Source organism: Antechinus flavipes, chromosome 4 (genome assembly GCF_016432865.1).
Source record: "Antechinus flavipes isolate AdamAnt ecotype Samford, QLD, Australia chromosome 4, AdamAnt_v2, whole genome shotgun sequence".
Taxonomy (NCBI): domain Eukaryota; kingdom Metazoa; phylum Chordata; class Mammalia; order Dasyuromorphia; family Dasyuridae; genus Antechinus; species Antechinus flavipes.
Genome location: NC_067401.1, coordinates 106,183,396 through 106,205,274, shown reverse-complemented (window position 1 = coordinate 106,205,274; position 21,879 = coordinate 106,183,396). Strand labels below are relative to the sequence as shown.

Below are 21,879 nucleotides of genomic sequence, written 5' to 3'. Positions count from 1 at the left end.
AAGATACTGGAAAAGTTTGTCATTTCCTTCTCCAGCCCGTTTTATAGATGAGGAAACTGAGGAAAACAAAGTTCAGTGTCTAGGATCACATAAGTAGTAAGTGTCTGAGGTCAGATCTGAACTCCAGAAGATGAGTCATCCTGACTGCAGGCCTGGCACTGTATCCACTGTGCCATCTAGCAGCCTTAATATGAGGTCAGAAGCACAGATGGCAAAGAATTGAGAAGTGACTGCGAGGAGAGAAATTGGAACAGGAGTATGCTGATAAAGGTATAACAATATGAACTCCAAAAAAAAAGTTTAAATTTAATCTGCATTATTGACATTTTCTCCATCACTTTATTAAATCTAAATAATCAACTAAATGATAAGCCAAGCCACCTTTAATAGCCTTTGCCAATTTCTAATATATATTTATATATAATATGCTCACACCGAAATTTTAACAATAAGCTTCTCTCCATTACCTTCTCTCACAAGCTGGTTTCAGCCTGTCCCCAAAGTGGAGGGAGCAATATAGTTATGCATGCCATATAAGGATTATGTGAAGGAACTGAGTAAATTTAATCTGAAGAAGAGAAGCTTTGGCCTCGAGAGTGACAGTAGGAAAACCATCTTGAATCAAAAGGGTTTGTCATTAAAAAGAGAAATGGAACTTGTTCTTCTTGGCTCCAGAGAAAAGTTACAGAAAGGCAAATTTAGGCTTTTTGGTTAAAACCTTTCTAACAAATTATACTATCCAAAAATAGTATCCAAAAAACCTCAACATTCCACTTCTTAGACATTTGTCCAAGCTGTCCCCCAAATCAACTCCCTATACATCACTGCCCCTTCAAAATTCTTATCTTTTTTAAAAGCTAAACTCAGATGTCCCAACTTCCATGAAATATTTTTATTCTCTTCCTCTTGATATCTACCTCAAATTATCTTAAATTTATATCTCTATACATATGTACCAGATACCTTCCTTTCCACCACACTCTTCATGTCCTCTAGAATGTAAACTGTTTCATACAAAGAACTGTTTCATTTTCATTTTTGTACTCTCATTATCCAACATAGTTTATTTCATGTTGCTGACTTAATATTCAATATTCTTTGGAATTTAAAGTGTCAAAGTAGGAACTCTAATCCAGATCTTTTGATGACAGTATTCCTTACACTCTACCACAGCTTCATTCATGAACACGTTTCTCTGAGTTTCATGACATATGGTCTAGCTAGGGACAGAAGAAATGGCAAGGTGAACTATTTGTCCAGATGTCTTGGTTTTGAGAACCACTGATACTGTGAGATACTCCAGGGTCTGTGCCTGCAATAATCCCTAGCACCAGCAGAGAGCACCCAAAACCTATAGACCCAAGCCAAAACAAGGCTCTGAACTCTGCTACTCTTTCTTTTCTCATCCCTCTCCTCCAAAGCCTCAATCTGTCTGTCCCCCACCAAATATGCTCACTTACATCCTTTCCCCCTTCTGCCTGCCCTGGAGTTGACCCCCTGCCAGTTGCCATAGAGATATGCCGGGTAACAGGTGCCACTGACAGGAGGATGCTCTAACAAGAAACAGCCTTGCCCTTTACGAACCCCTTGAAAGGGGATACTTGTGGGAAATTAAGGACCTTGACTCTTGGGCCTACAGCTTCTCTGTAGGGAAGGATCCTTTCTCAGAAGGTCAGGCTTATCTCCTAAAAAGAAGGTATGTGATTCCCAGCTGGGGATATAAGCAAGAAATGTGGTTTGAGTCTTTCTGAATCCCATAGCAACATCTGCATTGTGTTCTGGCATCTCTGCTGTGGGGTTTGGTATCGTAAGCCGGGCTCTATAACTATGCTTTGAATGTTATCTCTATATTCCCCATAGGATCCAAGACAATACACGCACTCTCTGGGCCCTCATTCAGTATTGTGGTCTGTATGTGCAGATAACATAAGGATGAGTTTTTGCCTGTATGTATCAGTCATGTGTATGCATGTGTCCATATCCAATCTCACAAATATGTGTGCTGGGGTGCACAAGGTGAGGCCAGGAGTGTGTTTGTGCTTTTCCACAAAATGATGTTGCTGCTCAGGTGCGTCCAATTTTCCATGACTCCATTTGGGGTTTTCTTGGCAAAAATACTGGAGTGGTTTTCATTTCTTCTTCCAACTTATTTTACAGATGGGAAAATTGAGGAAAACTGTGTTAAGTGGTTTGCCTATGGTCATACAGGTAGAAAGAATCTGAAACCAGATTTGAAGTCTTTCTGATGCCAGATCCAACACTCTGTTCTCTGAGCCACCTAGTTGCCCTAACAAAATGGACTAGCACTTAAAATCAGAATGTAAAGCTGGATGGATTATCTAATCAAATATCCTGATTTTATAAATGCAGAAACTGAGGCCTGTTGTGGTTTGCCCAAGGGAAACAGAAGCTCTGTTAGGTTGGTGTGACTTTTCAGAGATACTAAATGAAAGATCAGGCATTCAAGTATAGGTATCCTGATGCCAAGCCTTAGGTATTTTTCACCCTTTAACATCTAAGATCAAATGCCCTGGGGCATGTCTTTTGGCTCTTTTGGCTGTTTCCAAAAAAATGAAATTCACTTTCAGGGACTGAAGATTTGCTTGCAGGGAGGGTATTTCAAAGGAGTGTATGGAAATTTTAATGTCAATTCTTAGAACAGTTTCCTAAATGCTCCCTGAGAAATAGAAATGTTTGAAATAAGAATATAGTTTTTCAAGATGATGACTGTGAAAAGGACAACACTCCTTTCCCCCAGGGAGATACGTTAATTCAGGCATTTTTTTTTAATCACATTCCTTTTAAAAATCAGTCACCCTATTTTTCTAATCATATCTATGCAAGATGTGTATATCTTGGGGGTAGGAAGTGTCCTATGTTGATATGTGAGGTATGTATATACATGTATATGCACAAACATATAACAAAATATACATCTGTGTATAAATCTTCATGGGTTTTGTGTTTATAAATTTGCCTATGTATTTAAATGCATACGCATATATATGTGTACATGCATATCTGGGTATATTAAGTAACTGTCAATTTCTATAACTGCATGGAAATAAGTCTGTAGGTTTTCTAGCCAGATAAGAATGTATATTTATATGTATGTTTGTGCATTATCATATCCCAGACTATCAATCTGAATATATCTGTTCTATGAGAAGCAGCTAGGCTATTATGGCTAATTCCCCCTCCCCAGTGATTTTGTTTGCTTGCTTGTTTTTATTTTTTTGCTGAGGCAATTGGGGTTAAATGACTTGCCTAGGGTCACACAGCTAGGAAGTATTAAGTATCTGAGGTCAAATTTGAACTCAGGTTCTCCTGACTTCAGGGCTGATTCTCTATTCACTGCAGCAAATAGCTGCCCAGCTCCCTCCCCCTCCCCACCCCCAATGATTTTAATCATAAGATTTGTCTTATGATTCTGAATGAAAATTATCTTGTATAAACTACCACATTTGTAAGTCTTATTTGTAAAATTAAGGAGCTGGATTCTTAGAGTCCCTTCCCAGATCTAAATGTTATACTTTGTATATTATTGTTTCCATTGTTGGAAATTTTGGGGTTTTCTTGACAAAGATGGTAGAATAGTTTGTCCTTTACTTCTCTAGTTCATTTTACACATGAGAAAACTGGGGCAAACAGTATTTTCCAGGATCACAGAGTTAATGTCTGAGGTCAGATTTGAACTCTGGAAGGTAAGTCTTCCTGATTTCAGGTCTGGCATTCTATCCACTGTACCACCTAACTGTCCCATATGGATTAATCTTTTGTCTTAAAGTCCTTACATTACCACCTCAGTTCTGCTTCATTTTAGGACTTTTAGAGGCAAAAAGGTGGACATAAAATCCTAGGTAAAAGCTATGTAGATTTGTACTTCAGAAAATATGGAATCAAATCCCATCCATAGTATTATTAGCCATGTGATCCGAAGCAGGACACTTCAACACTTTAGATCTCAGGGTCTTCCCCTGTAAAAATAAATCAATGAATAAATCAATCAATCGATAGCTAAACAAATAAATAAACAAGTAGGTGAATAAATAAGTAAATAAATGAATGAACAAATGAAGAAATGAATTGACAAACAAACAAATGGATAAGTAAATAAACACTCAAGGGGACTGAACTTCTGAGGTTCTCTTAGAGTAGTCTTACACCCCTGGAACTAAGCTGGGGCCTGTCTAACATTTTAGGCTATGGTGAGGGAAGAGAACATTTATTTGCTCTCTGCCCTTATAAAGTATGCAAGTTGAATTTGATGTCCAAAAGAAGCCCTTTGTGTGTGAACAGCTGCCCATGTCTATCCTTTGAGGGAGTCAGTTAACAAAGGTCATTGGAGTGATCCTAACCATAAAGGTTTAATAATAACAATAGTTTATGGTCAGATGATGCTTTAAAGTTTGCAGAGCACTTTCATTACAACAACCCTGTCAAGTAAACAAAATATAAGTATCAACTATCCCTAATATGGCATTATCCAATGAATGCCAGCTCAAAGTCAGAAGGCCTGGATTCAAATTCTATTTCTGCCCCATTCTGGATGTATGACTTCTGGCAAGTCATTTCATTCTCTCTGAACTTCGTTTCCCAATTTTTAAGATGAATGTGGCAATACTGATGTTACCTGCCTCATAAAACTGTTGTGTATATCAAATGAGATCATTTATGTAATACTTGGTAACTATAAAATGTTATAAAAATGAAAGCTATTATTATTATTCCTTCCCACTCCACCTAAGATCTCTCCCTCTCCCTGCTGGGCAGCGTGGGGAAGGAATGCCCAGCGCCTACACAGCAGTGACTGGCATTGAACCAGCACCAATACCACATTCCACACCCCCAGCTATCCTGGCTGGTGCCCAGTGGATTAGGGGGATCAAAAAGCCAAAGCCTGCCTTTTCCTTTCTCCTACTGTAACATCCTATGTATTGCAGTCTCACAGGACAGCCTGATCTAGATTTCCCTAGATTTCCACTCTGGAAAGTATGCAGATTATAGGGTTTGTTTGTTTGTTTGTTTGTTTGTTTGAACTAGGAAAGGCCTTTAGAGATTATTTGACTCAGCATGAATAATAATTCAATAATCAAACATAGCACTTCAGTTAACAGAAGGCTCTCTTCACAAAAATCTTGTGGGATGAGGACAAATGTTATTTTCCCCCAGTTCACAGATGAAAAAAACTGAAGCTTCAGGAAAATAAAAGACTTACCCAAGATCCATTCACTAGTATCTCACCCAGGACTTCTGATTCCGAGTTCAGTATTCTTTCCACTAGATCTTATAGATCCACTAGATCCATAAATGGATGCCACCTTTATGGGCAGAGTAAAAAAATCTGGCTTTTTTTGTCTAGGTCAATCCATAAATATCTAATCAAAGGTGATAGAGTATAGATAGAATCTTGAAGGAAATGAGGAAGAAAACTTCTAGCTTTTAGATCTAATGATCTCAGAACTTAGAGAACAAAAAGATAAACAAATAGAGTATGGGAAACAAGCCCTCTTCAGATAGGAAATACTCCCTATTGGTTATAATATAGGCAAAGGAAAGATAACTATCAAAAATATCTATCGCTTACCCCTCAGCTCCAAGGATAAGCAGTGCCATGAGAAATTTCTATTGGCTCTTTAAATGAATCTATCTTTCTGTAGAGTATGTATGGAAAAGACATAGAGAAAATAGGGCAAGAAATAAGGTGATGCTTTTTCAGAATTTCATTCTCTCAACCCCTCAAGGCAACATGGGGATTTGGAAAGAAAGTCCTGAGTCCAAAGTCCTGAATTCAAAACTCAGCATTTCCACTAGCTATATCATTACAAGTTATTGATCCTCCAAAATTCCCAGATCTCTGACCTTTAAAATTGGAAGAAAGGAGATCTCAAGTGTCCATTCCAGCTCTAAATCCTATAGTCTTAATCTCTTATGCAGTTAATATTATGGGGGAGGAAGAGATTTGGAAAAGGGCAGACCCAGCACAATCTATACAGGAATAGACAGACAGAGATAAGGGTGGTACAGCGAATGGAAGAACTAATTAGTACTAGAAGAGCCTGGGAAATGGTTGTTACAGGCTTTCCCTACACATACATCCCCTACCCTACCCCTCACCCCCCCAAACCCAGTTTCTACACATCCTCCCTTATACAGACTGGTCTTCTTTTTCCTTTACATAGTTTAGAAAAGATGGTGCCCAAGTACTTTGCCAGATCAAAAATTAGATCTCCTCATCCAGGTAGGCCCTCCCCTTTTGGCAGTTATGTCCCTACCACACATGAAACTCTATCCCTTCCCCCTGAAAGAACAGCCCCCTTTCCCTTATACTCTTCTTCTAAATTTATAGCTGATTCCACCCCAGCCTGGCCCATTCTTCTTCACATAGGTCGGCTTTTCTCTTCTCCGTATCCACTGCAGTCCAACCCCTCCTCTGCCACATAGCCTGGCCCCTCCCACCTGATCTCACAAGCCCCGCCCCTTCATTTAGCTGAGTCGTTTCACCCATCCAAATATCAGAAATTTTAGAAATGTCTGACCATCAAAGAATCCCCGTAAAAAAGAGGCAGAAATGGGGGGAGGTGGATTTTAAGCACCAAGAACTTCCATATCAATGGAATGTAAGTATATATACATATTCAGGTATCTTACCACCCTCATCAACCTAGAGACTGATCAGTGGCTCAGAAATTCCATGGAGGAAGTTCTGCCAAACCACCCAAAGGTGGTTTTTAAGGGACTTTCAAGTTTGAACAGATTGAACAGAGATACAAAGAATAATAAGAAATTAAACAACTATGCCAAAGTTAGAGAAACACAATGGAAGTACCTCTCAATATCTAATATCTTTCAGTGCTTTAAGAATAAACATCACAGAGACAGTGAAGGACCAGATAGTCAGAGTAAACGGATAATAAGAGCCAAAAGCACTTAATTAGAGACACAAAGAAAATCTGCCAGAGATACTAGAAGATTACTGAGATATTAACACATCTTCACAAGCTATGAATGTTGTCACTGTCATAGAGAGACATCACATTCTTTACTATAAGGGAAAGAACATTGTTTCATCACCTAACTAGTTGTGTGATCTTTAGCAAATCATGATCTTCCCGGTTTTCAGAGTATTTACCTGAAGGGTAAGGGGATAGGGCCAGCTGATTGATATCTACAAAGATTGATATCTACATTGGTTAACTCTAAAACTTAGAGATTTTTCCTCATCTTTGGAGATTAAATAGTCAGAGAGAACTAAACGCAGCCTTTTCAAAATTGTTTGAAGACTTTTCCTTAAGATATTTGATCATAAGAATCTATAAACCTTCCCTTGAGATTCATTCTTCTCTAAGAGACTTAAGACTGTTGGGCAATGAGTATATAGATTCTTTCTGCCTATCCCTTTTACCTTTTCCAAGGTCTGTTTTAGTTTTTAAGTCCATCTGGAGACTGGAGATTTCTGAAAGCCCTTCCTAGTAACTTCAGAGAATTCACCCAGTGTCATAAAAAGGTTCCTATCAGGATAAGATGGACAATCTCTTCAAAGATAGACCAGAAAAATACAAGGACACAGGCTTCCTAAAGAGATTATAACAGGAGAAATTGGAAGAAGGAATTGGATTTAAGAGGAACTTGGGCCCCTGTAGTGAGAACGATTTGGGAAGACACTTGGATAGAGATGTGTTGAGGGTACAGCTGCTCTGGGAGGGTTGGTAATTTCTGTCATAAGGCAACATTGTTTGGGGGCTTGCTGGGCAGGCTGTCAAGGGTAGTAAACTGTTGCTGGGCTGGTGACTACTAAGGGCACTTACTATTGGAAAGGAAGGATCTAGGGAGACTTGTTTATCGTTAGAAAGGGGAGTATGGTAACTAGTTACTCTTTTTGGGAAAAGGCTGAGGACGCTGATTGCTCTTAGAAAGGGCCCCGAAAGCTGCAGACACCAGTTCCAGAACCTGGACAAGAGAGTAGGACGTTGGAACTGGCTTAGCCTGGGCCACTGGGCACGCCCTGCCCAAGGCTGCAGTGCACGGTCTAGCCAGCTGGCCCCGGGCCCCACCCGATCCCCTCCCGCCGCTTCGGGCCGACGTGGGGTGCGCCCCAAACCCCACTGCTGAGCCAGCTGCCTCCCTCAGCTCCACACCCGAGCCTGGCCGGCTGCGCTCCCGAGGGAGCAGGCGGAACGCACCACGGTAACAGGAGGGGTGGGGGGAGATAGGAGGCGGGGGGGAGAGAGGAATGCGGCAGCCTGCTCCCCCCCTTCCTCCTGGCCCAGCCCCCCGTCACCCCCCCCCCCTCCGCTACCAGCCGAATGGTCTGCTCCGAGCGCCCTATTTAATCCCCGCGACTGCAGCAGCGCCGGCTCCCTCCCCGTCCCCGCCTCGGCCCCGGGCTCCGTTGCGGCTCGGGGACGCTCTTTCAGCCAAGACCGTCATCGGACCCCCCCCCCCTCCTTTCTCCGCCCCTCCCCCCTGCCTCGGGGGACCCAGGCTCGCCAGCGCCCAGCCAGGGAGCCGGCCGGGAAGCGCGATGGGGGCACCCACCGCCCTGCCCCTGCTACTGCTGCTCGCCTGCTGCTGTGCGCCCGGCGGGGCCAACCTCTCCCAGGACGGTGAGTGAGGGAGGGGGCGGCAGGGGGTGGGGGGGGGGAGGAAGGGGCGGGGAGGCACCCAGGGAGGGGGTGGAGAGCCTGTTGGCTTTGTTAGGTACCCAGGGTTATAAGTAGCCAGCTGATGCTGTTATCCTTGTGTTTGTCTTGTCTCTTTGGCCATCTCTGTCTGTGCATCTCTGGGTGTGTGCATCCCGGGGCGTAACGGTGTGTGCATCCCCAGTGCCCGTAATTTCAAGATCTATGTCTGCCTGTAGAGCCCAATGTTTCTATTTCTGGGTTTCTTCTATTGCTGTGTACGTGTGTTGGTGTTCGTTTGTGTATCTGTGTGTCTATATGTGTGTGCGTGTGTGTATGTGTCTGTGTTGGTGTCTGGTTCTGCGTCTCTGTGTCAGTGTCTGTGTGTATGTCTGTGTCGGGGTGTGTTGGGGGCGGGGTGAATTTCCGTCTGAGTGTTTTCTCTCAGGGTGTGTGTCGTGTGTCGGGGTGTTGTGTCTGTGTGTCTGTATGTGTATCTGTAGGGGCTGAGCGGCCAGTAAGATTCCCCGGACTGCTGTATGCAAACATCACCACCACCACCACCGCCTCTTACCACCACCCCCTCCAGCCCCGCTGCCGGGCGGGCAAGGGAGGGGGACAGGGCGAGGCTGTAGAGGGGGGCGTGGGGGAAGGAGGGGGAGCTTCTTCACGAAGCAAAACAACAACACGGGGGCTAAGGATGGGGGGGGGGGTGACTCTTGGGACCCAGGATTGAAACATCACCTGGACGAGGCAAAGGCTATTATAGGAAATCCAAACAAGAGGTCAGATCTTACTCATAATAAGGAAAGGATCGCAGATAAAAGGGGTTGTAAAAGATCTGAGAGCCTCGGGATGGCTGAAAAGCCCAGGGCTCCGCTGGGTTAGAGATGGCATTGATTCCTTCCTTTCCACCGAACTTAAGGAGTCTTGTTAGTCTGGTGATCCAGATCTCTTTCGGGTGATGGAGGGAAGGATAAGAAGGGAGATGAATCTGAGGTAGTGGGAAGGGGATCCGTGGGGAGGAGGAGGAAAAAGGAGAGGCTATCCAGGGGTGAAGATACGTGGGGAAAGGCCCCTCCCGCTCTGGGCAGGGCTATGTAGGTCAACTTGGCGAGGACCGCTAGGCGATCTGAAAGCCACGGTTAATAAGGAGATGGGACTAATTGCGCAAGGATGCCAATGGAGGAGGGAGGCATTGAGGGGTATAGGGTCCCTGAAAGGAAGCTGGCCTAAGAAGGTAGTAAAGGAATGCATCGTTCTTTCCCCTCCATCCCTATCATGGCGGGAGGGGATGGGGATGGAGAAGGGGAGAGGATTGTGAAGAAGGGAGGGGAATTGGACCGCAGCGGAGCCCAGGGATGGGGGGTGTACCGCTGTGCCAGGCCAGATGCCAGCGGAGAGCAAAGGGAACCGCAGGGGAGGAGACAGTCCAAGCAACTCCTGGACTCCGGATGGCCGGTGGGGCTGGGCACAGGGCGGGGCAGTGAGGTGGTGAGTGAGAGGGGGAGTTGGGGATAGAAGAAGAGAAAGAAATAAAACAGCCCAGGGGAACATGTAAGAACTGAGGATCGGTCTGTTTCTAGTCCCGCCTCTCCCTATACCCTCCTCCAACCCCGCCTTCATCTTGATGAAGGAGCTTCCCCCTGTCCGGGGACCCCGGGGAATCCCCTCCCAGCCGCTGCCAGCCTGACTGGTTGTCTTGTTCCTCCCCTCTTATCCTCAACCCTCCCCAAAGACAGCTCTAGCCCCAGTTACCAGGGAGACAACAGTTCCTCCTCCCATAAGGGGACAACCCCCTCCCAGTTCTTTCCCTTCCTCTGGGAAGCTACACTAGCAACCCTCCATCTAACTTGGAAAGGAAAAAAGGGCAGTCAAGAGAACCCACGTCTAGAAGTGCCGTCTAGGACTTTCTTACTTGCTGAGCTCTAATTGTCAACCAACAACAGCACTTAAGCTCACCATCTATTTAGCCTATTCTACTATTAAGGGCCTGGTATGGGCAGACAACCAGGTATGACTAAGTATGGGATCATCTAATACAGGGGTATTTGAGGAATCAGAAAGGGGAGGGCAAATGGAAAGACAGAAGGTATGAAATGTTCTACAATTAAATCTAGAGGTAAATGGGACTCTAAATCATCATTTTTCTATTATTTTGTATTGAGGGAAGCCACTTTTGCTAGAGCAGTATATAGAGGTGGATTTTGAGTTAGAAACATCTATGTTCAAACATTCTGTCTCTGATACCTACTAGAGGTGTAACCTTGGACAAATTATTTAACCACTTTGAACCTTAGTTTTCTCATCAGTAAAAAGGGGAAAGTAACAGCACCAACCTAGTAGGGTTGTTGTGAAAATGAAATGAGATAAAATTTGTAAAGCACTTTGCAAATATTTAAAGCACTATATAAATACTATCTATTTATTATAATTGTTATTACATTGTTATCACACTTCCTTGCTCCTGCTGTCAGTGAGTTCAGTACCTGCTCAACCTTTATAATGAACAGGGAGAATAATGTCATCACCTAAATTAGCTTTATGTGCTGTTTGATACCTGGACACTCTCCAAGATGGTTTTTGTTTATTTATTTTGTTTTGTTTTAGGAACAGAACTCAAAAAAGAAGCACTTTTCATTATAAATATGCCTTCCTTTCATACAATGCTATAGGACAATAAAATATCTAACACTGGCTAAGTCCAGGATAACAACTGGTGTAAAGCAGAACAAGCCAACAGTCCCAAGGAGATAGCAGGTTAATGCTTTGAGACTTGGCACTTTTTCCCTAGAGACTTTGAGGGAGGTGGGACAAAACTGTGCTTGGAGGAAAAAGTCATGAATTTAAATGTCTACTTTATGGATAAAATGTGTGTGTGTGTGTGTGTGTGTGTGTGTGTGTGTGTGTGTGTGTGGTATAAGAGGAGGAAGAGAAAGAAGAGGATGGGGAGGAGGAGGAAGAGAAGGATGAAGAAGAGGAAGAAGAGGAGTTAAGGAAAACAGCCATGACCCCAGTCTCAAAAATAGTTAGAAACAGCCATAATGTTGTATTAAATAATTTAATTCTTCTTTAACCTATCTGGGCCTTAATTTCCTCATATAAAATGAGATTGGACAACATAACCTCTAAGTTCTTCCAGCTCTTACTTGTTATTATTTCTATTATTCCCCCTCCCAATTTTCCCGTCCTTTAACTTCTTTAAGTTCAGCCCACCTCTACCACCACTACATGTCATGAGCATCATACAACAACACTGACAATAACTGCGTAAACTTCCATAACCAATTTTGTGGAACCAATTATTATGGAACCAATATTGTTGATAAATAGCAGAAGAGGGGCAAGTGGGATGCTGCCTCACATGGATTGGGATAGAAGAGGTGTGTTCCCCATAGAAACCTAAATGCAAGGATTGATGCTTCTTTGGCCTTGACTGCTCCCCAGGAGTGTAGTTTTAAAGATTGAAAGTCTGAGCAGGGATTGGCAATGACAAGACATTTCTGAAACTTACCATGGTATTAAGTGTAAATGTTACAGGATTTCTAGGGTATTCAGATTTTCACCTGTCTCCTCCCCTCCATCGCAAAACTGCAGGATTGGCACTGCCAGTCCCCTGAAGTTACCTTCACTTCTCTGGAGCTGCCCTCCAGGCTCAACACTGTATCTGAGTTCTTTCTCTCTAGGATGTCTCTAATAAGCTGTGAGCTGATCTGGGGAAAATGAATAGAATGGAGAGCCTCATGTTAACTTGGTTCAGGGTTCAAAAAAAAAAACAACTCTGCCTTATGCTGCACTGCTCCTTGCACCACCTTTCTCCCAGCTTGCTGACCTTCTGTCCATTGCTGTCCATTCTGCAGCCCTTTGGCCAGGTTCCCAGTGTGGAGAACATGCCCAGTGCGCAAGGGTGGACCCAGCCAGCCCTGCCCACAGAGCAGTTTGGCAGTACTTCACCACCCTGTTTCTGTCTCTTGTCATAGACACAGCCCCTGAAGGATGATCTGCCTACTCATTGGATGCAGGAGAAGTATTACTTATCATAGGAAAGATGAGAATGGAACAAGAATATTCTTTATATCAGGGGGTCTAGTTTGTCTCAGTAGAACCAGCCTTCCTGGTAAAGACTGCCCCATAAGGGATTGGGGATACATGTTGTGCAATGCCAGATATATTGCCAAAAGTTGTGATGCAAATTCTAATGTAATTTCTTCTTGAAGACAGGCAGGATTGTTGACGTTCATGATTTCCTCAAGACTGATGGTCAGAGGAAATAGATAAAGAATTATGTATGTGCTTTGCATGTTACTCCTTTCAGACTTTCTCCCTAATCCTTCTAGCAAATTAATTCTAAGCTTAAAACCAAGGCTAACTCTTTAAAGACCCTCATATAACTAGATCAATTCCCATATAATCTTTGACTACAGATAAGTCCTTTCTTTGTGCATTGGTCATCGATAGACAGCAGACTAGGGAAGTGCATTTCCACTTGCTTCTTAGGCCTATTGCTCTACAGGTTTCTATATGAGGTATTAGTCTTCTTCTGAGTAGAACATCCAGAAGAAAATGTGAAGCCAAACTTGGAGTCACCTCCTCCATTGCCCATACTCTGGGGAGAATCTTTATAATCCTGCCAAGAGGATTTAAATACTTGGAGTTATGCTTGTAGCGTGTTTTTTTCACTATTTTCCAATTCAGTTCAACTCTTCCTCCTCTGTCACCTTATCCATGATAAAAATTTCTGCTGAGGATGATAATCCAGTTGCAAATCTTTCTTCACTCCCTGAATGCAGGCCCTGGGCTGGGTCAGGTCCATGCTGATTGCTAATAACCTTAAGGGCACACTCAGAGCTTGGAAAATGCTTTCCATTCATATCTTCTTGATATTTGTCACTTCCTGTTTAACTCTTGGCTACAGGCCTTCTCTTCATAATACTTCTAGTAAATAATAAGCACAACTGATTTTAATGTCAGCATTGGTGTCACACTAGTTTTAGGGAAATCATCTGCTTTTATAGTCTTTAAAATAGGCTTTTATTAATATCCTTGTTTTTATATCACCTATATTCTTACATATTCTTTCCCTTCCACTTGCCAGAGAGCCATCCCTTATGACAAAAGCCTTAAAGAAAAAAAGAAAGAAAGAAAGAAGGTTTCAAAAGAAATAGCAAAACCAATCAATATATTAGAAAAAAAATTGACATTACCTACAATGTTCCAACATTGTTGACTCACCACCTCTGGAGAGAGACAGAAGAGAAGTATTTTTTTAAATAGATGTTCTCAAGAATTAACTATATTGTTTGTAATTTTTCAACATTCATCTCCACTTGTTTTGTGATTAATGTCCTTTCCATTTACATTAATAAATTCAATGTATATGTTGTTTCCCTAGCTCTATTTCATTTTTCATTAGTTTATGTAAGTTTGTCCATCCTTCTCCATATTCATCATGTTCATTGTTTCTTACAGCATAGTAATATTCCATTACATTCATGTATCATGATTTGTTTATCTATTCTTCAATCACTGGGTATCTATTTTGTTTCCATTTTTTTGCTACCACTAAAAGTATTGCTATAAATATTTTGGTATTTATGGAGCCTTTTTTCTAATGACTTTGTGATTGAATTTCTTAGGCAAAGGATATGATTATTTTAGGCCTTTCTTTGCCTAAACCCCCAATTTCTTTCTAAAATGTTTTTTTTTTACTAATTTCTAGAATGGTATATTGATTTATGGAAATTTTTATAACTATAGATAAATATAACAGTCAATAAAGAGTCAAGAAGATGAGAGTATGCCAAAAAGAATCAGTAAAATAATGATAAATATCCCATGTCATTGCAAAATTCCCCATTTCCTCCAACTGATTGATATACATGTGGCATGATGCTTTTCACCAACTATGGCCAATGTTCCCTCTTAAAGAGAGACAATCATTTCCTCTATTCTCTGAATGAATTTTACAGTTCCTCAGTCTGGATCATCCACCGCAATGCTGAGTATGTTACCAGAGTACATCATGGTGGCCCCATACTGAGAGATATTTATGATGGTGATTCACAATGTAGGACTCTAAAGTACCCTGATGTTTCTGTGTTGTCACTAAGAGGTTGTCTTTGAACTTACTCCTCAAAAAGGAATATTATTCCAGTACTACATATCTTTTGGAATGAGTTTCTACCTAAACTCTCATTTTTCTTAACTTCCTTATTATTGCCTACAGTGCCATCATCTTCCTAGGCTCTCTGTCTCACAATCTAGGTGCCTTCAATTTCTTTCTCTCACCTCCTCTCCATATATAATTGGTTGTCAAATCCAGTCACTTCTTTAACATTTCATATATATTCTTCTCTCCTCTCACACTACTGCCACTCTTGTATAGGCTTTCATCAACTCATACCTAGATTGTTACAGTACCCTGCTGCCCCACATCTCTCCCTATCTCCAATCCATCCTCCACTCAGATGTCAAAAAGATCTTTCTAAAATGTAGAAATGACCATATCATTCCCATATTAAGTGAAACCCAGTGTTTTTCTGTAAACTCTTGGAAAAAAATATAATTTTTTCTGTTTGAACTTTAAAGCCCTTCATAATCTGGTCGGTCCTCTCTCACTTTTTCAGGCTTCCCATCCTCTAAGTAAATTTTGATACAGTGGCTCAGACAGACCTCCCTGACGTCTGTCACACAAGATAATCCATTTCCTGATTTTCTGCACTTTCATTGACTATTCCTCATGCCTGGAACTCCCTTCTCTCTTCATCTGTGCCTCCCATCTAAGATCCTATCTTTTACAGGGAGCCTTTTCCATTTCCCTAAAGATCTCAGTGTCCACTCTCTTTGACGACCCCTAAGAATCTTATTTGTACAAAACTGTGTGTTTCCTCTCATTAGATTGTGAGCTTCTTGAGAAGAGGAACTAATTGTTTTTTGCCTTTCTTTGTATCTCCAGTGCTTAGCATCATGTCTCACACATAGTGCTTCAGAAATGCTAGTTGATTGACTGACTGACTGACTGATTGAACTACTCTTAAACTAAATTAACCTATTGGTGGGTTCTTCACATCTGGGTATATAACTATCTCAGGAGTGCATTTGATAGGATCAAACAAGAAACTTCAGGAGATTTGAATCAAATGATAGGTGTTGTGTAGAGCCTGGAGACAGCCCCTGCTGTCAGTTGTCTCAGTATTAACAGTCTGGCACAGCTGGCTGCCCTTCTCAGCAAGTTTTCCACTTAGCTAAGCTCCCAGACTAGTGGTGCTCTGAGCTCTCCATGGTACTGCCTCTACCTTTGTGGAATTCTCTCCCTATTGCTCTCCATGGTTCTGCCCATTCTCCTAATGCGGTTATTTCACTATACCTAGTGCTTCCCAAAGCTAGAATAGAATCTCTTGAGATGAAAAAAAAAAAAAAAAAAAAAAAAAAAAAAACCCCGGCACACAGATCTATCTAGTCTCATGGCAGCTAAAAAAAAATCTTCTCCAAGGAGTACAAAACTGAATAACGAAATAACAAGGCAGGAAGTTCCCAAGTCTTAAGAGGCCATAGATTCATAGTAAGAAGGCAGAGGAGGGAGGGGGAAAACAAGTATTTATTAAGTATTTACAATATTCCAATAATTATGATAATTGCTTCACTTGATCCTCACAACAAGTGTGGGAGATAGGTGCTATTTTTATTCCTATTTTACAGTTGAGGAAATTGAAGTGAAAACAAAGTTAACTAACTTGCCCCTAGTTAGTATCTGAAGCAAGGTTTGAACTCAAGCCCAATATTCTATCCACTGTTTCACTTAGCTACTTCATAATCATGGGATCACAGATTTAGAATGAAAGACATCCTAAATGCCATCTGGTTCCATTCCTTTATTTTAGAAATGAAAAAACTGGGACTCTGTGAGGCACAAGGACTTGCCCAATATCTCATAGATAATAAGTAACATAAGCAGGATTCGAACCCAGGTCCTCTGACTCCATTGTATCACATTATCCCTGCCATTGTCACACATGCCATCTTCAGCCTTAGAACCTTTTACTCATGTTCCTTCACAGATGGATTAAAAGCAAGACAGCATGAATGTGGCCCAGGGGCTGTGGGTAGCAGACAGATGGCACCATGCATATGCATGCAGTAACTACTAATATACAAATGCAGATCCAAATGGAGAGTTTCTCATACTTCAATATGCAACCTTACCTGAGGCATCACAGTGAGGTTCTCTCAACTGTCCTGTTAGACTGGTCAAATATCTATCATCCTTTGCTGTCATATTTCTATGCAACTTATAGGAAACCAAAGGATACATGTAAAGAATTATCAGAGTGCATTGTAAAAGACCGAAATATGTTAGAGGCCTGGTAGAAAAGTATCAGTATCCTGACTCATGGTCTCCCCCTCATAACCACCTTGGACAGAAATAATAGTTTAGAATGTAAAACCTCCATGACCCCAAATGCCAGCTTCTTGAATAAAACTTAATTGTTATTTCCTTAATCCATATCCACGTTTTATCATTCAATCTGTGTATCCATCAATCAACAAGAATTTACTAAGCACATCTCTGGGGATCCAAAGACCCCCAAAATGAACCCTGCCCTCATGAATCTCACATTCTATATATAATACATACACAATCAATGCAATATAATTTAAAGGCAAGACACTAGCAACTAGCAAGGTCAGGAAAATCCTCAGGAGATGACATTTGAATGTGAGTTTTTGAAAAAAGTTATGGATTTAAGAGAGAAGTAGAGGTAAGGAGGAAGGAAATTCTAGGCATAGGGAACATCTGGCCAAAGAACAAAAGGTGGAATTTGGTGCATGAGGAACAGCATAAAAGGAAGAGATGTGTAATAAATCTAGAAAAATAGATCAGAGCCAGGTTATGGGATATTTTAAATGATTGTATTTGCTTCTAAAAGTAATAGGGAGCCACTAGGATTATTGAGCAAAACAATTGTCAGGGATGTGTTTTAATGAATAGCACTTTGGAAGCTGAATGGAGAACAGAAAGAGTTGGGACTAAGAGACCAATTAGGAGACTATTACAGATATTCACAAGAGAAGTGATGAGTATCTGAAGTACATGGGTATCCCATGTGAATAGAGGGAAGTGGACCAATGCAAAAGACTTTGTGGAGGTTGATTATGTAATGACTCTGAATATGTCAGGAAGCTGGAGTTTCTACCACTGCCAGATGGATTTGGATCTCTGCCTCCTGACTGGATCCTTCACACCTAATCAGAACCATACAGCCAAATCTTCACCTTTTCCTTTCCTTCCTCATGCCAATAATTGGGGTCTAGCTTCAGTTTCCTCATTTAAGTAGGAAAAATTCCTGTCCCTCATGCAGGGACAGATCTGGGTATTCAAAAGCAGGATCCACAGGTTCAAGGTTATAGCAAAAGCTAAAGATATCTTCCTTACACTCATCTCCCAAATTTCCTAACACCTTCAAGGGCATTAGATTTTTTTAGACAGGGTTGGAATTCTTGTCTCTGTTTGAATTGTTCCATTTTATAATCTATTCTTTTAGCCCTGAATCTGTAGTTTCTTCTCTTTGGGGTTCTTTACTGTTCTTGTGATCCACCTGCTGCCTTTACCTAGAGGTTTAGGGGAGAAGGGAAATTAGTGGAGAATGGGCAGAATGTTCTGTCTTTTGAGGACTTATGTCTTTCTCCCTCAGTCAGCTCCTACTAATTGTCTATTGATTGCTAATTACCCTAACTTTAGCTCATTTACCTTCAGTTCAGGGTCAGAAAGGTTGGGAACATCACCTTGCCCTAGGGAAGGAAGAAAAGGAAGCCAGTGCCTTAACCATTCACTTGAAGAGCCAATCAGTTCTTTGTTTTTCTCAACCTCCATTCATTTTTTTTTGGGGGGGGAGAGTATGATTGGAGATAATGATAAGGACATTAGTGAGAGTCCTCAGTGCCAACATCCAAAAGAAAACCATTCTTTATTCTTCCCCTTTTACTTTCTTTAGGATCTCAGAGCCTTTATATGCTAACGGGATATCCTATCATATCATATCATAACAGGGGGAACTTATAAGATGAGGAAAACAGTACATAAGTGAGCATGAGAGAATCTCTGACTGAACCAACTCTGAACTTCAAAGGCAAAGACTCCAGTCAAAGAACTATACTCAACTTTTTGAGGAGATTTAGAGCATATCTTTCTTACTACATTGTATTTAGGTGAGGGACCAATGTTACATATGAACAGAAACAGATACTAGCATGTACTGCATAGAATCAAAAGATCCTACAATTTACTATATCCCTCCTTTGTTCCATAATCCCACAAAATGTAAGCATTAGTAAGGGCCTCTCAAATTTTCATTATTTACTCAGTATAGCTGCTTAAAAGCAACTTTATCCCAATTTTCATAGATAAAGTAGGGGCTACTTTCTGAAACAAATAGAATGGATCATTGTCAGAAGAGATAATCCTCTATATTTAGGATTCTTAACCTGGAATTTATAAACTTCTTTAGGGGAAGGGAGGATAATTGTTTTGTTTTGCTTCATGTTAAAATATTTTAGTAACCGCATATCAGTACCATTGGTTTTCTTTGTAATCTTAGGTACTTTATTTTATGCATTCAAAAGCATTATTCTTGGTAAAGATCCATTTTTGTTGTTCAGTTGTTTTCAGTTATGTCTAACTCTTTTTGACCCCAGATGGAATTTTCTTGACAAAGATGCTGAAGTGGTTTACCATTTCTTTTTCCAGCTCATTTTACAGATGAGGAACCTGAAATAAACAAACTGCCAAAAGGGTCCATGACACAAAAGCTTTAAGAATCCCTACATTGGTGGCTTAGAGGAATATATTGTGAATCCTGATAAATTGAGGAGAAGAAACTTGTAGTGAGAGCCACAGAATTTCCAGTGCCTAATGCTGGAAGGGGCACATAGTAAGCACTTAATAAATGCTTGATGCATTGAATTTCTTAAGATAAAAGGGTTTTTTGTTTGTTTGTTTGTTTTGTTTTGTTTTTTAGTAAGGATGCAGAGGGCTCTATCTAGGTCAAAACACATGACTAGATAAGAAAACATCTGGATACTTAGTAAAAAGGTTGTTGTTGTTATTTGTCCTTCATTCTCAAAGATGATCATGCCATCAAGGAGGTGATGCCATGACTTGCAAATTAATTGGATTTAAGTGAAGGAGAGTTGTGCAAAGTCACCAGCCTCACTTTCTCCTCCAGAGCCATCTGAGTCCAATGGCAAGATATAGAATAGGACAACTGGAGATGGCCCCAGATGTAATAGGAGACCTTGGTCTTTTTAAACTTTTTAAACTATGTAAGAAAGAAAAGATGTTTGCCTGGAAGGAAAGTGGGATTCCTGGGACAGAGTATTTAAGTGACATGGGAAAAGAGAAAACTATATACAATTCAATTAAACATACATTTGTAAAAATACACACTAATATGATAGATGATACATAAAGTCTAAACAGAATATAGACCTTGCCCTCATGGAGCTTATAGTCTAATGGGAGATAAGACAAATAAGAATAGCCATGATACATGCTAAGGGGCATCTCATGCAAAACCTTTTTGCAAAATTTAATTATCATTTAGGAAAGGAAGAAAGGAAAAAAACAGTTCTTATATCAGAAGTAGCAAAGATGGTTATTTCTTCATTGCAAACCTCAATTGCATATGCACAGATAAGGAAGAAAACTGATGTGGAACTGCTGTTGTCTGTGTTTTCATTCTTAAAGACAAACTGTTCTTGTATAATTCCTTTGATTTTTCAAAGTTTTCCGATCCTTTTTTCATTCCATATTTTCCCCTTCTCTTTCTCCTCTACGTATCAAGATGCCAGTAAACATTCATGGAGATCAGAAAGGATCCAAAAGGTGGCAGTTCTGAGGATTTTGCATAATGGTGCTTCACAAGTAGTTAGTGATTTGTACTCTAATCTAAGCTTCTTCCACAATGAACTCTGTTGCATGTCATTCCCCATCTGAGGGTGGTAACATCTAACCAAGCCCTCACAATGATTAACTATAAATAGTTAAACAAAACCAGAAGGAAAGGATGATTACAGGATACCTCAAACATTGGGTTAGTTTTGGTGCCAGTCTGGAACTTAGATTCATTCTTATCTAAATACATGTGCTTTATCTTAAACTGGAATTAAGTTGCTGGTCTGAAATGAGCTCTACTTCTGATTGGACCCTAGATTTAGAAATGCACATTGGTTAGGTAAGTAGAAGGAGAGAGGCACTTTCCACTCCCTTACTTGCTCAATTCTTCTCATTGTCATTTATTATCTTCCATAACTTAACCTCAAAAGGTAAAACAGTAGCTTGGGATGCTGAAGTGATAAAGCTCTGGCCTGTAAGAAAGTAACTAAGGCAAGTGAGTCACTCTGTGGAAGAACTTGTAAATATACCTATCTCTCTGAGTCCAGTATGCAAAATCCTCACCCAGCTCTGGCCTAGCTAGGAAGTGGCTGCCCTCAAAGGAACTGGTCCAGGACACTCTCCCCGATCCAGTCCCCTGAGAACACTAATTAAATGGAAAATCAAAGTAACAGCTGTCCCCACCTCCTTCCCTGCCACCCACTTCCCTGTCTCTGCTTCCCTGTGTCTTAGGCAAGCTCTGAGAAGGCCCCTCTGTCAGCCTACTACAAACCCACTCCTGCCTCTGTGTCGCTCTCTTTCTCAAGAATAGGACATTCTTCTCTGCTTCTTTTTACCCCTTCTGCTCCAATCCAGCTCCCACTTCACAATCTGTCCAGTATCTATCTCCCCATCCTTTCTCTGTGTTTCGTCTCTGACTCTGTCTCTATCCTTCTCATTCTCTTTTGCTCTCTCTCTGTCTCCTCCTCTCTCCTTCCCTCCCTTCCTTCTCTTTTTCAGTCTGCCTTTTTATCTCCCTGTCTGTCCATCTCTCTCTATCCCCATCTCTGTCTCTCAGTTGCTTTCTTTCTATGTTTGCCTCTCTGTTTTTGCCCCAGTCTCTCTAAATTGTTCCCTTTTTCTCTTTCTCCCTTTCTCTGTTTGCTCTCTTGCTCTGTCTCTGTATCTTTGACTCTTTCTGTTTCTCTTTCAGTCCCTGTTTCTGTGTAACTCTCTCTCTATTTGTTTGCTTCTCTGTCTCTATCGTTCTGTGTGTGTGTGTGTTTCTTTTCCTATCTGTTCCTTTATCTCTATTTCTGTCTGTCTTTGTCTCTATCACTGCCTGCCTGTCCTTCTGTTGGTTGGCCTCTCTATCCCTCTATCTCTGTC

At 41.2% G+C, this 21,879-nt stretch overlaps 1 protein-coding gene across 1 annotated transcript in view; it reads left to right on the top strand.

Annotated features, from left to right (window-relative positions):
* Positions 1 to 8,320: 8,320 nt before the first annotated feature.
* The window catches only part of CADM3 (cell adhesion molecule 3), a 40,605-nt gene continuing 27,046 nt past the window's right edge, over positions 8,321 to 21,879 (top strand). Inside the window, exon 1 of the mRNA XM_051993704.1 lies at positions 8,321 to 8,606. Coding sequence (XP_051849664.1) covers positions 8,525 to 8,606 — 82 coding nt within the window. The 5' untranslated portion in view covers positions 8,321 to 8,524. The remainder of the gene's footprint in view (positions 8,607 to 21,879) is intronic.